We start from the raw sequence: 17,403 nt of genomic DNA, 5'->3' as shown, positions 1-17,403 counted from the left end.
TTGTACACTTTGACATCCAAATAGCGAGAACGACATGAAAATACTCTTGGTTTCACACACACAACCCCAGCCCCCTTTTCTTTGCGAGGATTATGACTAATTTTTTTATCTAAAACAGGAATATAACAATTCTGTCAGTCGGCATCGTAATAACAGCAGACATTGTACAGTAAATTAGGTTTTATTATGTTTGATGGCTCTCATGAACTCTGCAATGTGTAGAAATCAGTGATTTAGTGGGGGCGGAAAAGCGAATGTTGTGATGGCTTTTGAAATCAATGTGCTTAAAATGATCAAAATACATAAATATTAAATGTTACTATAAATGTGCCTGTTACTACATTACATATATACTTACATAATGCATATAAAACCCTAATGGAGGTTTTTGGATGTTTTTAAGGGGATTTTATAGGCAGAAAAGAGTGACTCCCATAGGCTCCCATGAAAGTGGACTTTTGATCGCATTTATTTCATATATAGTATGCATTAAAAAATTGTTCTTGTCTTAAATAAGGATTGTGGATAATAGGCAAAGTAAAATAAAAAAGTTAAGTTTCCCTTCAAACATTTAGTTTGTGTAATATCCCGTATTGAATAAAAAAATGGTTAAATAATTTTGCATTATGTCATTGAGTCGGATTGTATAGAAGGCATTAATTTCAAAAGAAAGATACATGACTGAGAAAATAATTGGTGTGCATTCTAGGGCTGTCACACCCAAAGGTTGTAATACCGTATTTTTCGGAGTATAAGTCGCTCCGGAGTATAAGTCGCTCCGGAGTATAAGTCGCACCGGCCGAAAATGCATAATAAAGAAGGAAAAAAACATATAAGTCACACTGGAGTATAAGTCGCATTTTTTGGGGAAATTTATTTGATAAAACCCAACACCAAGAATAGACATTTGAAAGGGAATTTAAAATAAAGTATAGTGAACAACAGGCTGAATACGTGTACGTTATATGACGCATAAATAACCAACTGAGAACGTGCCTGGTATGTTAACATAACATATTATGGTAAAAGTCATACAAATAACTATAACATATAGAACATGCTATACGTTTACCAAACAATCTGTCACTCTTAATCGCTAATCTGATTAAATCTTATACATCTAGTCTCTTACGTGAATGAGCTAAATAATATTATTTGATATTTTACGGTAATGTGTTAATAATTTCACACATAAGTCGCTCCTGAGTATAAGTCGCACCCCCGGCCAAACTACGAAAAAAACTGCGACTTATAGTCCGAAAAATACGGTACTCTGCTTACAAAATGTTTGGTAAATAGCCTAAGGCAAGTATTGTCTCATTGAAATTATTTGTGGGTTTGACACTTTGTCTGAGTTTTACATGTCATTACATTGTTTGACTTGCTGCTATAACTGAAAATTAAACGGTCACTGAAAACAATTGTTTTTAATTTCCTATGAAGGGGTAATTAGTTTATTAAGTGTCAACAATATTTTTTCCCGTCTGTTCCTCTGTCGTCTGACATCCCTTAATCCCTTCCTGCACTGTGCAGCACGTTGAAAGCTGGCTGAGCTCACCGCAAGACCATGAGAGAGAGCGAGCTATCACAGCCACTGCTCGCATGTTGACTCACTACTTGGACAATATGACAGTAAAGGTGAACCCTGTCAACCCTTGATTTGCTTTATCAGAAAGTTTACGTGACATGTTATTGAACCTTTTCTCACGTCTGTCTGTGTCTAGAACATGGTATCCTTTCATAACTTTGGAGCTCTGCTGGGGCGACTATCTCCGCGCTGCTCTGACCCTCACCTGGTTGTACGCACCACCACTATAGACTGTATATACATACTGCTGTCTATCCAGCTACGCTATGAAGGTGAAGACACTCACTCATATTACATTAATGTGATTTTTTGTTTTACTTTTACAATATATCTGTGTTTTTCTTTCTCTGTTCTTTTTTTCTTCCGTCCTTCTTTCTTCTTACTTTCTTTCCTTATTTTTTAAATTATTTTCTTTCCTTCCTTCCTTCTGTTCTTCTTTGTTTTTCTTCTTCTTCCCTTATTTCCTTCTTTCTTTCCTTCCTTCTTGCTTATTTTTCTTCTTTCTTTTTTCTTTTTTTCGTTTTTCCTCCTTTTCTTCTTTCATTCATCTTCTCCTCTTTCTACTTTCTTTACTTCTTTTCTATTTTCTTCTTCTTTCTTTCTTTATTTCCTACTTTCTTTCTTTGTTTCTATTTCCTTATTTTCTTCTTTCTTTCTTTATTTCCTACTTTCTTTCTTTGTTTCTATTTCCTTATTTCCTCTTCTATTCTTTATTTTTCCTCCATTCTTCTTATTTTTGATTCCATTCCTCCTTTTTTCTTTCTTCTTTTTTTCTTTTGTTTTGTATTGTTTATTTCTTTCCTTGAGGGTTACATTCACTAAATGGAAAATTGATTGGGATACATGGCCATTATACATGTTACACGCTACTCGTTAACGGTGCGTGTAACCGCAACGAACATCAGTAGACACGAAGTTAAATCATGTAATGCAACCTTACCCGAGCAAAAACGATACATATTTATCCGAAAGAGAGTCTTGATACCAATTTCCTTGACCCAGCCACACACTAAGAAGTTGTGGACCTCCATTATTTTCCAAGTTTCCATCTGTTTTGTTGTGCAGAATATAGCGTCTGGAGTACAGTAGTTCGATATGTCTGAGAACGTGACCAACGTATGATCCTTGGTATCACTCGACAAATCTTTTTTTGATAAAGTATAGGGATCTACTCCATTGCTTAGTTGGATTTTTGACGTATCTGCTTTTTGCAGGAAGATTTAAGCCTGTTTTGTACTCAGATAGTTCGCTTGCTGTACAACAGCCATCTTAGCTTGGTTGACCACCGCTGGTTTTCACTTTTGGGAAGAAGCCACGTGTCGGAATACAAGCAATGGAGTGCACCTAACTATAAGCCGCACCCACCTAATTTTTGGGTTGAATGTAATTTTGGAAATATTTTTTTTTAAGCCGCAGACATGAAATATTTACACAGGTGCTTGTTTTCATTAGCAAATTTGAACAAAAGACAGTGCCTGTAACAGCATACAGTAGCCTACCGGAGAGGTTATTATTCTTCTCCTGAACGCTGAAACCGCTGAAGTTGTCTGATTTGGTGTGCAGCGGTCCGGCCTTTCGGGGCCCGTGAGTACTGGTGAATTTCCGTTTTGAGCCACGGCGGTTTCCTTTTTCCATGACTGGGTCGATCGTCTTTGGCTTTGGGACTTAGTGTGCAATTCATCGTATCTTCTCCATTACGAGAGCGAGTCCTTAAGGTGCTAAATGGCTGACTGAATGATTGTCAAGCCTTTATTTGTTATAATTTTGATCTTAAAAGCTTAAATTTTTGGAAATCCACATTTTCTGAGATTTTCAATTCAAGGTTATCCTAAACTGTAAGCAATAATCTTTAACATTATAATAAATAAAAGGCTTGACATATCTCACTTTGCATAAAATAAGTTAATATCACATTACTAACTGTTACATTCTTGTGTAATTTTAACATTATTTATTTAGTTAAATTCTACAGAAGAATACTACCGGTAATTTACTATATTAATTTTCAAAAAAAGTATTATTTTTCTCTGCTACGTACGTATGTGTGTAATGTAATGTGACCTCTCAACTACACTTAATTAATGCAAATCCAACTTTTTTTTTCATCTTTTTTTTCCAAGTAAGAATCAATTAAACAAATCGTTAAGGAACCGAATAAGAATTGAAAGAGGAATCGGAACCGCAAAGATCTCATAAATTACCATCTCTACCCAAGACAGTACAAAAACAACAGATTTTATAATAGGATTATACAGCAACAACTTATTTCCTCTCATTACAAATCCAACTAGAATGACAACAGACTTTGCCACGTTAATAGATAACATTTTCACCAATCAGCCGGAGAATCAAATAACAGCAGGACTACTACTCAACGACATAAGTGATCATCTCACTGTATTTAGCATTTTCACTAATTATATGACAAGAAAGAAACAACAAAAGCAACCATGATAGATTTGTCAGACACCGAACACCAGAAGCCGTGGCAGAATTCAAATACAAGTTATGTGCTCAGGACTGGGGGGAGGTTTGTACCTCTACAGATCCAGATGAGGCATATGAAACCTTCAATTAACGTTTTTTTAAAACTGTATGACAAGCACTGTCCAATTTATTAAAATTTAAAAATTTAAAAAAAACTTTACATTATGAGCCGTCATCGCCACCCTCCGCACCCTTCACTAGGCTCCCTGTCACCGCCGCATTGAGTACAAGGTCCTCCTCATGCACACCCTCTACGGTCTCCACTTACCTCATGGACCTCCACACACCTCAGATAGGACCCGGTCAGGCCAACCGTACCATCTGCTCGCATCCAGGACACAGCTCATGACCATGGGGGACAGAGCTTTTAAAGCTGCCGCTCCCCGTCTGTCGAACACCCTTCCTGACCACCTCAGGGCCCCACAGACGGTGGATGCTTTTAGAAAGGGCTAATAACCTACTTTTAAAAAAAAGCATATAGCTTATTTTAATATTGTTTTTTTACTGTCTTGTTTTAATGCTTTTATGATGTTTTTACTCTGTAGCACTTAGATTGTATTTGTATTACCGGTACACTTAACATTTGAATAACAAATCTATTATTATTATCAAGGATAGCACTGGTAAGGGGAAACGGTGGTCACAAGGGGAATACTGAACTCCTGCAAAAAGCAAAATGATCTATGCAGAAAACACAGAACCAATGAAACCAAAACACAAATATAAAACGTATAAAATAACACATTTCCGTAACCTATTGGAACAACACAAAAATAGCATCCAAGGTATGTGGAAAGTTTTAAATGGTATTATTAAAAAAAACAAGAAAAATAATGAACATCCGAACTGTCATAGAAAATAAAGGCACTAAGGGAATAACTGATTAATTTAACACCTTTGTTAATATTGGACCCATTTTAGCAAACTAAATTGTACAATCAAAAAATGCTGTTAAATTTAATGAACAAATCATTCAATACAACTTAGAATTGTTTTTTTATTTCTCCTGTTTATGAAAATTAAATCTCAGAAATTAAAAAATTTTTGAGAAACAAGACATCAACAGATTGCTGTGAGATAGACATCTCTCTGGTCAAATAAGTTGTTGATTATATAGTTATTACCTTCACCTATATATATGCAATATTTATTTTATAAAAGGCGTCTTAACAATGAAAACAGCAAAAGTTATTCTCAGTTTTAAAAGTGGAGCTGAGCATCAGTTTACCAAATATAGGCTTATTTCTTTAATTTGCACAGTTTTCAAAAATTCTACAAAAATTATGTCTTTAAAATCTTATGAAAGTAAACTGTATTCTCCTTGCCAATGATACAAGCCTGTACTGTTCTGGGCAAGACCTTGGCCAGCTCTTGGAGACCGTATACAGTTAACTTTTAATTCTAAAGCAATGGTTTGATGCTAATAAACTATCAATCAATTTAAATAAAACAAAGCATATACATTTTGGAATTAAGGAAATTAACATACCATGTCACATAAGTGTTGGGGACGGCGTGGCTCGGGTGAAAGAGCGGCCGTGCCAGCAAATTGAGGGTTCCAGGTTCAATCCCAGTTTCCGCCATCGTAGTCACGATGGGCAAGACTATTCACCCTTGCTCCTGATGTGTCATGCTTAATGCCTTGCATGGCGGCTCCCGCCATCAGTGTGTGAATGTGTGTATGAATGGGTGAATGTGGAAATAGTGTCAAAGCGCTTTGGGTACCTTGAAGGTAGAAAAGCGCTATACAAGTATAATCCATTTACCATTTAGTTATGTAAAATATATAATATATATAAAAACTCTGTAAATCAAAATCCTCTTAACATGTTAAATAATTCCATGTGTCTATTACTATGTTGAAATCTGGGGCATACAACCAAACAATTCAGTTTTCTTACTTCAAAAGAAGGCAATTAGAATTGTAAATTATGTGGATTATTATGCTCATACCTATGATTTTTTCATTAAATTAAAAGCATGAAAACTACATGATCTTGTTGACCTCAACCCTGCTGTTCTGTTGTATAAAGCTCATAACTGCAGGCTGTCTCAGTGTCTCCAGGAGAGGTTTAAACCCAGGGAGAGTCAATACGACCTCAGAGGTTCATCTGTCTTTCAGAAAGCAAACGTGAGAACTAGTTTTAAAAAGTACCCGTAGATGGTTTTCTGTCAGGTTCACCTGTCTGTGGAACTGAACTGGATGATGCCTTAAAATCTTCCAGTTCAACTCTAAGACTAATGTCTTAGAAAAATATATCACTCTAAACTAAATACCAGTAGTTAATACTATGATCAATGATAACAACAAAAAAATATATGTGGTATATACTGTAAATACTAATGGAAATGTAAGTGTTTGTATATAGTATATTACTGGTACAAATGTTTAACATGTATGAGTGTATATGGGTATTACATAATTGTTGGTATGTAGTTACTGTGTATATATTTGTATAGTTATTAATGCTGTGTACAAGGTGTATTTGTAATGTTTTGTTTAAAGGAACTCTAAAAAGTTTTTACATGTCTATGAAGCTCAAGTTTAGAGTTTGATGTCTCGTGGTTTTACTACATCTTGTATTTGACTCTGGTAATAGGGCGTAGGTGAAATAAGTGTTTAACTTCAGCCTAAACCCTTTTCGTCTGTAAAATTGTCAATTTATGGATATAAAATTGTTTTATTTCGTTAACCACTGACCGATGAAATAATAAACTAAAAAACTAACTAAAAGTATAATATCGCCTTTGAAATGTGAATTCCAGGTTTTGCTTTAGACTACAAAGATGAAGCTGTGGATGGCCTTTTGCTTCTCAAAGGCAGACTAGAAAACCCAGACCATTCAGTTCTCTACAAGACTTGCGCTGAGCTCACCAAGGTACATCATATTAAAGCACACATCAAATCAACAAAATGTTGAACTTAAAAAAAAAAAAAAATTTAAAAATAAGTACGGTATTACATTTCCTATTTCTATTATACATTGAGATATGGTCACATATTCTGTTTTCCCTCGATAACCTGAATAAGATGGAGGTTGGCGCAACACACTGGTCATCACTATCTATGTTCTTGTGTGCTTCAGGTGATGAGTAAGCGTCTACCTCAGCAGCAGCTGGCTACATTTGTGTTCATGTTGTTTGAGGGGCTGGTCGACAGTCAGACAAACTGTTGCAGAGCTTCATCTGTCATTCTCAACACTCTGCTGAAGAACAGAGGAGGCGGGCTACAAGAGATGGTAGTGTGACTGCTCACATCACTGTGCTTTGTGCTTGTTGCATCCGCTGAATAGAGTTTAATCTCCATTGTTAGGTACCCGAGATGCTGGAGGTGCTTCATGTGCGAATGCAGAGCATCACTGAAGAACAGGTGATGCTCTTGGCTCTGGTCATTTAACAAGTGGTACAATGGTCGTCATAGCAGATATTTGTTTTCATTAGTTTGTGCTGTTACATAGTTTCTTCATGTTTAGAATAACAAAGTTATCCATAGTTAATTATATTTACTATGATATTGCATGATGGTGTCATACCTTTTGTACCTGTGTTTAGGTCAGAGTGGCAGTTGGTCAGACAGTATTAATCCTGGCATCACAGCATATCCAGACTGTTGTTGATACACTAATTAACCAACCCCTTCCATATGACAGGTATGCACAAAAATATTAGAATGTTTACCTGCACAATCACACAAGTACAATTGATAACTTATTCCCCCTTAGATATGTATTCCAATGTGTACTTTATTCTTCTTAGAACAGACCTTTGACCAATGCACTATATATCGTTTTTCCTGTTGTTTTTAGCTGGACCAGTGAAATGTGGATGGCTTTGGGAGCAGACCCCATAGTAGCCAATCAAATTATTGAGATGGTGATGGAGAAACTTGCCATCATGGCGCCTTACGTGGACAAGAAAGAGTCTATGATCAGAGGAGGAACCACCAAGGTCGCTACACATAAGCCACTTGCTGTAAGTGATAAACACACAGAAGTGCCGTATTGCAATTACATGTTTATCTTTATACAAATGTTTGTTCTTTGTTTGTAGATGACATGTGGTCTCAAAGAACTCTTATTAAATGGCCAGAGCCAAGAGCCAGCACTAAGTCAGTTTCCTCAGCTGTTTTCCTGTCTCACTGTCAGAATGGGAGCTAGTGTCGGAGTGTCGGCGCCAAAGGATAAAAACAACAAAAACGCTGCCTCGGTCCACGTTGCAGGGTTCGGCGTATTTGTTGTCTTAATTGTGCTGCCTTTGTAAAGCATATTTATGTCTTCATCTAGAGACTGATAGATTGTCCTGTGTGCGTGTGTAGAGTGGCAGCTGATGCACTGAGAATATTGCTAGCAAGAGCTCAGCTGGATGCAGTGATGAAAAGACTGGACGATGATAATGCTTGGGATGCAATAAAGGAACAGAATGCACACATCACTGGAGTTACGCTACTAGCAAGGTAAACCAAAAGTACAGAATGTTACCAGATGAATATGTTTCAAGTTTTATGATATTATGTTTGACCACTGGAAGGGACGGTCACTATTATGCAAAACCAACTTTTCTTACCTGTTAGTACCTGTTTTTGTGTATTTGGGATCCCCATACGTCTGCCAAAATGTTAAATCAATCCATGAAAGCCTGGTGTAGATAATTATAAAATATTGCCTGCTTCCAAATTAGCCCTATGAAATTTGAGATTTTACTGCTGTATTTTGCCTTAGTTATGTCAGCGGATATCTTTATATATGGTAGTGGTTTATTTAAAGAGCTTTACGCGAATATGCCATTTTTTTCCAGTAGTCATTAAATTGAGTTCCTTACTTTTCTCCATCCTCTTGTTGTGGGGCAGACTGCCTCGTACATGCACATGGCAAAGCAATTCTATTTATAGAGCACAATTTATACACAGGGCAAATCAAAGTGCTTTACATAAGTCTACTGGAAGGCAAAAATAAAAATATTAAATCAAAATACAGATTAAAATCATAAAATAAAATGATCATAAATCAATTATAATTCTAATTCAAATCAGTCAAATACTGCAAATAAAATAATTTCAGTTGTCATGCACAATTAAATAAAAGCCTGGATTTTAACATTGCCAATGTTGAGGCTCCTCTCGCATCTTCTGGAAGTCTATTCCAGATTTTAGGAACACAAAACTGAAATGCAGATTTACCATGTTTGGTCCTGACTCTAGGCAGCAGCAGGAGACCACTCCCTGAGGTTCTCAGAGCTCAAGATGGTTCTTATTGCTCCAACATGTCATATATGTACTTTGGCAAAAGGCCATGAAAACACTTGTACACAAGCAGAGCTATTTATAGTCTATTATCTGAGCAACAGAACGCCAGTGCAGTGATCTAAACACTGGACTAATATGGTCATATTTCCTGGTTCGAGTCAGGACTCGGACAGCCGCATTTTGGATTTAGTGCAGCCACTTTAAAGCTCATTCAGAAAGCCCAGTGAAAAGGCCATTACATTAGTTTAACCTGCTGGAGACAATGGCAAGGATTAGTCTTTCTAAGTCTGATTTAGAAATAATACCTCTGATTTTGGCAATGTTTTTCAGGTGGTAAAAAGCTGAGGTCATTAAAGTTCAAATCTGAATCCATTATTACCCCTAGATTTCTAACCTGATTATTAGGTTTCAGGGAGAGGGTCTCAAGGTGACTAATCGTTTCTCTTTGCTTCTGTGGGCCAAAGACAATGATTTAAGTTTTGTCTGAGTTTAGCTGAAGAAAATTGTCTTGCGTTCACACATTGATCTGTTCAATGCAGCGATGAATTGAATCAACAGGCCGACGTTCACCTGCTGTCCATTTATGAGCCTTCCCCTAACAGCCGCAGACCCAACTGCTGGTTTGGGTCTAACCGAAAAGTCGAAGAAAAAACAGATATGATCTGATAAAGCAGCATCGATAACATTCTGGTGTGAAATAGCAAGACCCTTAATAATGATCAAATCAAGAGTGTGGCTACTGCAGTGGGTGGGTTCCTTTTACGTGCTAAGTTAAAACAAACATTTTAAGGACAGCACTGAGTTCTTTAGCTTGTCTGTCAATGGCTACATTCACATGAACATTTAAGTCCTCTGTGTTGATCAAACAGTCAAAGTCAATGCACACAACTGAAAGTTATTCCATTAAATCATCAATAAATTATTTTGAATTATGTGGCAGTTTGTAGATAGTGAGATAAAGTATGGATGAATGTTTTATTTGCATTTTGAAGGACACATACTCAAATGATGAAAAACCCCCAAAGGACAATTTGTGGGTGTGGATATGTTCCCTGAATATGGCATTAACACCCCAGCCCATCTGATTTTGTTGTGTCTCAAACAAATGGTTAAAGTGAAAAGGGCAAGTTTGAATAATAACTGCATTTGTTGCACATGCATCCTCCACTGTTGCCATTTCTAATAAAAAGTAGTGTATAGTTTTAACTTATCTGTCAGAAGACTTGATATGAAAATGCTAAAAACTACAAAATGGCTGACGGGGTGGAAACACAGCTGAAGGGAACGTGGCCTGGAGGAAATCTCTGGCACATACATAAGCCCACAAAACGGCGCATACTGAACAGACTGTCAAGCTTTGCAGCTTGTGTGTGTATATATATATATATATATATATATATTACATGTTATGTTGACCACAAGGAAGTGTTTCAAATGTTAAACAACAATACGACCCCTTTTAGACTTAAAAATTATATATTTGGGGTGTAGCAATTCATACATGCAAACCAGCAGGTGTTGCCCAGCATCTTGTTCCCAAGCAAGCTAGCACATTTCTTCCTGTCACCCACACACACACTCCCACACACACACACTCACACACACACCAACGTTGATGATAAGAGATCCATTCACATTAGAGACCTGCTTGAAAAAAGTGTCTGAAAAGTTCTAAAAAAAAAAAAAAAAAGTTAACTTTTCAGGAGTTAGGATGCCAATTTTAATAAAATAGAGATTCATTTCCAAGCTATTGACACTTGTTATAGTAATATACCAGAGGTTATTTCACTGATATTGAAAACAGAAGTTAAAACAATTTGTCCAAAATATGTCTCCAAAAACTGGTCTCATAAAGGATGGGTTATCTTATATTCAGGCAATAGGGTGTTTCTTGGGTGTTTAGTGTTGGGTATAAAAAATAAAAAAAAACTCCAAACAAGGTAAAGGTTCAACATTCTCTTTGGATGGATTATGTTAAGGGATCCATTGTTGTAGTACATGACAATATGCAATAGTAATGTTGAAAACACTATCAGTACTTCTACTGTTTTTTTTTACTATGACTACTACTGGTAAGAGTAATATGTTATTTCCTGTTTAATGACAAAGTATAAAATTGTTCCAGTATTGTTATTGTTTGTCCAAACCCTCATCAATACATATAACCATTGGGTTTGTTTTTAAGAATTAGCTTCATTCCGCTCTTTCCTACTTTTCAGTAAAGACTGCAAATTTAAGAATGACAGATAATCTTTTTCTAATCAGGGCAATGGCGAAACACGCTGGCCCGAGGTTGCCCGCCATCATTGAGGGTCTGTGCCCATCCTTGAACAGCATCTATGAGTGTCAGCGGATCACCGTCACAGCTTTTTTCTCTGAGGTGACAACCAGCAAATGTTGTCACTTTTTAACGTTGCACTAATATTTTGGTGCAAATGTTAAGAATTTAGAAAGCCTGTTAAAAAAAAAACCCACAAACTTGCCTTTAACAATATAATGTATTTCGCTTTCTAAATAGCTGTTGAACCATCACGTGGCGACAGAATTGATGTTGATTGACGTGTTAATGAACAACATGATGGAAAGGATATCCGATCCTTGCAGCACTGTCCGCATGTTGGCGGTGAGGGGGCTTGGTAATATAGCTGTTGGCTCCCCTGAAAAGGTATGCACACACAAGAACACGCAAACACTCGTTTGAATGGAGGAAACACATATTTTTCTTGTAGGTGAACAAATATGCCAAAGAGCTGCTGGCAGCAATGAGTTCAGGCATGGAGGAGAAAGATGATCCAGGTAACTGACATGTTTGAGAACAATCCCTCTTGTCACTTCCTTTCTTTTGTCTGAATCAATTGAAGGTTAGGGTTATTTTGTTGAATAGGAATTGAATGTTCTTGTTGACATGACACATACAGTGTCAATGGATAAGAGATAATTTACCTAAGTTTGATCACTCTCTTGACAGCCTACCAAACGAACTGTATTAAGATTAAAGGCAAACTAGTTTTCGGGTACAACTAAGTTGTCTCCCTGCAGGCAAGCTGATTACTCTTGAGGCCATGTCAGGCCTGTCTAAAGTTCTCATCTACCTGGACAAGAAGAATGTCCACCTACTAGTAGTTTATATCTTCATGAAGATCAAGCCATTTTTAGAGAGCGTAAGTTGTTTTAAGTATTTTCACATCAGAATGTACCAGTTGACACCTTGGTTATGCTGAGGAAGAGTTAATATGAGAGACGTTGCATTTCCAGGAGAACGATGAGATCCGCTGTACTTCCATCCATCTAATGGGGAACCTCTCTAAGTTTGGTTCTGGAGAGCCAGTGTTCAAAGACCAAATTCACAATGTTCTGGTCAGTCTGCTTTTACACCTGGTTGATCCAAACCCACATGTTGTAAAGGTAAGAAATGGGCTTTTCCTACAAGTAGAATCCATGTTTTTCTTAAAAGATTAATATTGACATGATACACAAGTCAAATGGACCATTGTTTTGTTAAATTTCATGTTTTTCTTTTGTGTCCAGGCTTGTAAGTATTCCATGCGTGTGTGTGCGCCAATGGTGGGCTCGGAGCAGATCACAGCCATGTTTCAGAATCATCTCTATGAGGACAAGAGCTTGCACTACGGGGAGTTCATCAATGATCTCACCAAGTACCTGGTGAGACGCGCGCGCGTTGACTTGAAGCAGGAGGAAAATAGAGTGCATTACATGGCGACTCCTAGTATAGGTGCTGTTGATTCAGTCCCAACTATTTTCTATAAGCTAAAGCAGGGATTTTCAATTATTTTCTGTTATTTTTTTGAGCTACAGATTTCAGCTGTTTCACAACTACTTGGGGAAGCATTATTTTATTTACTATGACACTGATCTGGAAACGGGAGTTGAAAACATTCAGACACAGATTCTCAAATTCAAAAGCTAGTATTTAATTGATTAGGAAATGTAGTTAGATGCCTTTGTGCTTCTTTGCGATATTTTTTGCAGATCCAGGACTTTCCAGGCATGCTAAACTTCTACCACATCTCAGTCCTCCAGTTCTTTAAGAGCAACTGGTCTGAAGTTCGTGCAGGAGCTGCTATGTTCATAGGTATGGAATCAAACCGGTCTGTCCAGGTCTGCATTTTATTGCATTTTTCCATTTTCAAGTGCAATCTCTGAAACCTGTAGGGATGTTCCAATCAGGGTTTTATGCTGACGATTCCAATACCGATCATACATGATCACATGTATTAACTGTACATTTTACTTATGGTGAGTGTTATTGTCAATGCGATAAAATCAACACACTATTTAAACTACCGGTAGGTCCTTTTTATTACATGAAATATTGTTTAAGCAAAACAAAGTCAATAGTACACAGTAACTAACATAACATCTGATCACAAGTCATTTGGTTTTTGCCCTGAGAATCCCTGTGTCCAGAGTTTAGAAACATTAACAAAAACAACAAAAAAATGATTTTGTGACGGCCGTCTGGTTTGCCTGTCTGAAAAGCCGGCCCTGCTGTCTGCTCCGGCTTGCTCTTACTCAGTGTGTAACATGTTTAGCTTTGTCCTGTGCGTACACGACTCATTCAGAGGGTTTACTGTCCACCTCCAAGAAAGCCTTCTCCGATTTCAGATCAACATTTGCAAAAAAAAAAAAAAAAATCCAGCTGCAGTAACACTCCCCTACTCTACTCGTGACAAAGGAATAATAATATATTACATTTATATTGCACTTTTCTTTACGGTCAAAACAGTTTCCAGTAAAACGGGAGTAAGAACCCATCTATAATTTGCTCCACACCGTGGTGGTGGTAAGCTAACACAAGGATACTAACTAACTAATAGTCAACACGAGTTGTGGTTGCCCAAAGAGTTAATGTCACATCTTGTGTTCAACCCTGACAAAGAGCAATGAAACAAGCATGTCCAAAATGGCTGTTCTTTAATTGACCCACAGCACCTTGTAAAAATAGAAACAAAAACTGCGAAAATGGGAAAAATACGGTAAAATTATGATACCATTAAACTATTAACTCAAAGCTTAGAGAAGACTTATAACATTTCTTCAAGGTTGGCATGTCCAAAGATGAAAACACACTAACATTACATGTTTGTTTCTTACATGCTCATAATGTGTTTTCTTATCAGGGTTTCTGCTGGGGAACCTTCCAGAGGAGCATCTCCTCCATCTCAATATGGGCACCATCACTAAAGGTGATACATATACCTTGTCTTTGCTGAATTTAGAGTACGTATGTGCACTATAATGTACGTGTGTTCATCCTCAGGTCTAGTGATGCTGCTCCAAGATCCCGACCCTGTGGTGAGAGTGAAGGCTGCAGAGGCCATGGGACACTTCCACTGACACAAAGAGCAACACAGCTCTCATTTACTGGCAAGTGTTTGTCCGTTATCACTTACCTGTACATCAACGTGGAAGAGAGCAATAAGTACAACTCTTTATGTGGTATTAACGTTACAAAAACCACAATGTTCATGAAATGACATTCCATTTTAATGAAGTCCACAAACGCATCAACATTGAAACACACTTGCACTTAAATAATTGTAGCTCGGTTTGTCACATGACTTATAGTCCTAATAGTGTTATATTTTATAACCAAAGACTGTAGCAGAGGCATGTCTGTGACATATTCGCCACATGCCATTTTTTTTTTATTACAGATACGTAGAGAATTATGTTTTTAGAAAAAAATGTCGTTTCTTCAAATATTGTCTGAATGACACATATTTCTGTGTAGATATACTATTTTACTTGAGTGTGTGTGTGTGGATAAACTGAGCTCAGTTGCTTATGAAAGTCTCTAAATAATGGTGTTGGAGGGATGCCAGACAAAGCCAAATCATGTGACATTTCACTTTGATTTTTCATTTTTTTTGCTGGGTTTGATCTGTTTTTTCTGTCACATAGTCCAGCCAATCATCTTCTAGTGACAGATGATTTATAAAGTTGGCTGAGTGGCGACCAAAGGGGAACATGTTTGAGCCGTGTTGGTGCCAAGCAACATCTCATAATTATTATTGCTCCTTATTGAGCTGTTTTTTTTTGTTTTTTTGTTTTTTTTTATAATACACGTTTTTTAGATTATTAATAATACATGTACGTCATTAACATAGCAGCCAATGGAGAATACATCTGCAGTGCAACACGACCTTACAATTCATAGAGAAATGTATACAAATTATTGAATTAGTGTTCTCATGTTAATTGATGATATGTTAAAATAGGCCTGATACTTAAAGTGCCAATTTGCATAGTATAGAACATATTTTTAAATGACTCTTGATGTCACAATTGGAATGTGTTTTATATTTTTCATATGTCACTGTTTGCATTTACATGTGTTTGTGTCAGCCTTATCTTATCTGCTGATGTGTATTAGCAGAATTCATTTTGCATTCCTATCCTAAAAACTACAATCAGCCAGGTAATCAATCACCTTAAGTTCAAGCAGTCTCCTAATTTGTGAATAAAAGATTTTTATTAAGTTCATGTAAGAAATATTTTCCTACATCTGTGTTTATTTATTGAGATGTTAAACGTGGACTTGTGGCACTTTCTAACAATGTTGTCTAGCATTACGCTTGTTTGGTCTTTTAAATGTTGATGTAATTATGCTTATTTCTTTACATGTTTACATTAGGTGAGTCGACTTCATTAAACGTGTTTTTAACATATTGTATTAGGCACAATTCCGTTTGTTTGTCACATGATAATCTTGAAATTACAAATGGCTCAGTGTGTGAATGTGTGAAAGAATGAACTTTGCATGTGCGCCAAATGGAGAAATAAAGACATTAAAATGATTATTTTTCCTATTTGTACCTTTTTTTCGGTAATGTTTTTCCTTAAAAAGTACAATTGTATCACAAATTCCAACACATTCATGCCAACACTCCCTCAACAATTTCAAAGGTGTGCAATTTTGTTTGTGTCCACATGATAGTACGAAAGAGACACATTGTCACCATGCATGGAAGTTATATAAGACAAAAACAACATCCACTAATAGAAAGAAACAATTAATTCTATTTATTTTCCACACCATTCTTTTTGGATAGTAATAAGGCTAGGAGTTAATTAATTAACTGCAACTAAAAAAAATTATATTGTTAGAATCACTTTTTCCACACATCTTAGAAAAACTAAGTGTATGAATCTTAAAGGAGCCATATGTAATAATGTGGCCAGAAATGGTACTGCAATCACGGTCAAAATTCTGTAGTCCTCTCCCTCTCTCCTTGACTGAGGTTGCCAACACGTTTTACACGGAATTTTGGCTATTTTCAGGAAGAAGTACATCATGCCTGCATACAATATCACAACAAATGGCAATCATATGGTTATTGTCAGTTCTATCAGAAAACAAAGACTAAAACAAATTACAACCAATGCTCGCAATGGTTATACTGGTAAAATAAGTAGAGCATGCTTAACAACCAAATGTACGCCCAAAACTAAAGAGGAGACATTTTACCAAGGTATGCCTATAGGCTACACGAATGAGGAATTATTTTATGATGTGATTTGGCTGTCTCCATACGTTTCACGTTGTCATGATGACAGCCATGCTAATGTTGGAACCCATTTCCTCAGCGTATCAGCATATTGAGAACGAAATAGGCACTGACACTACCCATATCGTATTTATTTGTGGAAAATATATTTTGCCCTGTCAGTTGGAATACACATCAACATACAGGCTAACGGGCATATATTTCCCCCGTTGGCCTATATATCAATGTGTCATTGACCAGGCTAGAATGCTAAGCATTACACTGGGAGCTAAGCACCATCACACTAAGCATTCGTTGCGCGAACATACTAGCTTTGTTAGACAATATCATAGACTGTATTTGACAATATGGTTTACATACGAAAAGTCAATTTCCATTTATTACAAGTAATAAGAAAACGTAAAGGCCTGACTTACCTATCAAGTAAGAAATTAGCAAATTTTGCGTCAGATGAAAAAATCTTCTCCGCCTTCAGTCGTCTCCATCTTTCAAAGGCATCCCGATACAAATTTTCGTTTTGTTCCTGGCTTTGTCATAAATAAGTTGAGAATCGT

General features: G+C 36.7%; 1 protein-coding gene across 2 annotated transcripts in view; it reads left to right on the top strand.

Annotated features, from left to right (window-relative positions):
* The window catches only part of mroh1 (maestro heat-like repeat family member 1), a 51,596-nt gene extending 35,589 nt beyond the window's left edge, over nucleotides 1-16,007 (top strand). For both annotated transcript variants that reach the window (XM_062063515.1, XM_062063514.1), the window contains 18 exons: nucleotides 1,534-1,638; nucleotides 1,725-1,860; nucleotides 6,842-6,954; nucleotides 7,162-7,314; nucleotides 7,389-7,445; nucleotides 7,628-7,725; nucleotides 7,882-8,047; nucleotides 8,126-8,295; nucleotides 8,391-8,528; nucleotides 11,583-11,697; nucleotides 11,836-11,982; nucleotides 12,047-12,113; nucleotides 12,357-12,478; nucleotides 12,573-12,722; nucleotides 12,846-12,980; nucleotides 13,308-13,410; nucleotides 14,459-14,524; nucleotides 14,599-16,007. In XM_062063515.1, the coding sequence (XP_061919499.1) occupies nucleotides 1,534-1,638; nucleotides 1,725-1,860; nucleotides 6,842-6,954; nucleotides 7,162-7,314; nucleotides 7,389-7,445; nucleotides 7,628-7,725; nucleotides 7,882-8,047; nucleotides 8,126-8,295; nucleotides 8,391-8,528; nucleotides 11,583-11,697; nucleotides 11,836-11,982; nucleotides 12,047-12,113; nucleotides 12,357-12,478; nucleotides 12,573-12,722; nucleotides 12,846-12,980; nucleotides 13,308-13,410; nucleotides 14,459-14,524; nucleotides 14,599-14,675 (2,118 nt within the window). In that variant the 3' untranslated portion in view covers nucleotides 14,676-16,007. The remainder of the gene's footprint in view (nucleotides 1-1,533; nucleotides 1,639-1,724; nucleotides 1,861-6,841; nucleotides 6,955-7,161; nucleotides 7,315-7,388; nucleotides 7,446-7,627; nucleotides 7,726-7,881; nucleotides 8,048-8,125; nucleotides 8,296-8,390; nucleotides 8,529-11,582; nucleotides 11,698-11,835; nucleotides 11,983-12,046; nucleotides 12,114-12,356; nucleotides 12,479-12,572; nucleotides 12,723-12,845; nucleotides 12,981-13,307; nucleotides 13,411-14,458; nucleotides 14,525-14,598) is intronic.
* The last annotated feature ends 1,396 nt before the right edge of the window (nucleotides 16,008-17,403 follow it).

This window comes from Entelurus aequoreus, linkage group LG11 (assembly GCF_033978785.1).
Source record: "Entelurus aequoreus isolate RoL-2023_Sb linkage group LG11, RoL_Eaeq_v1.1, whole genome shotgun sequence".
Classification (NCBI taxonomy): Eukaryota; Metazoa; Chordata; class Actinopteri; order Syngnathiformes; family Syngnathidae; genus Entelurus; species Entelurus aequoreus.
This window is presented reverse-complemented; position numbering and strand designations above follow the sequence as displayed.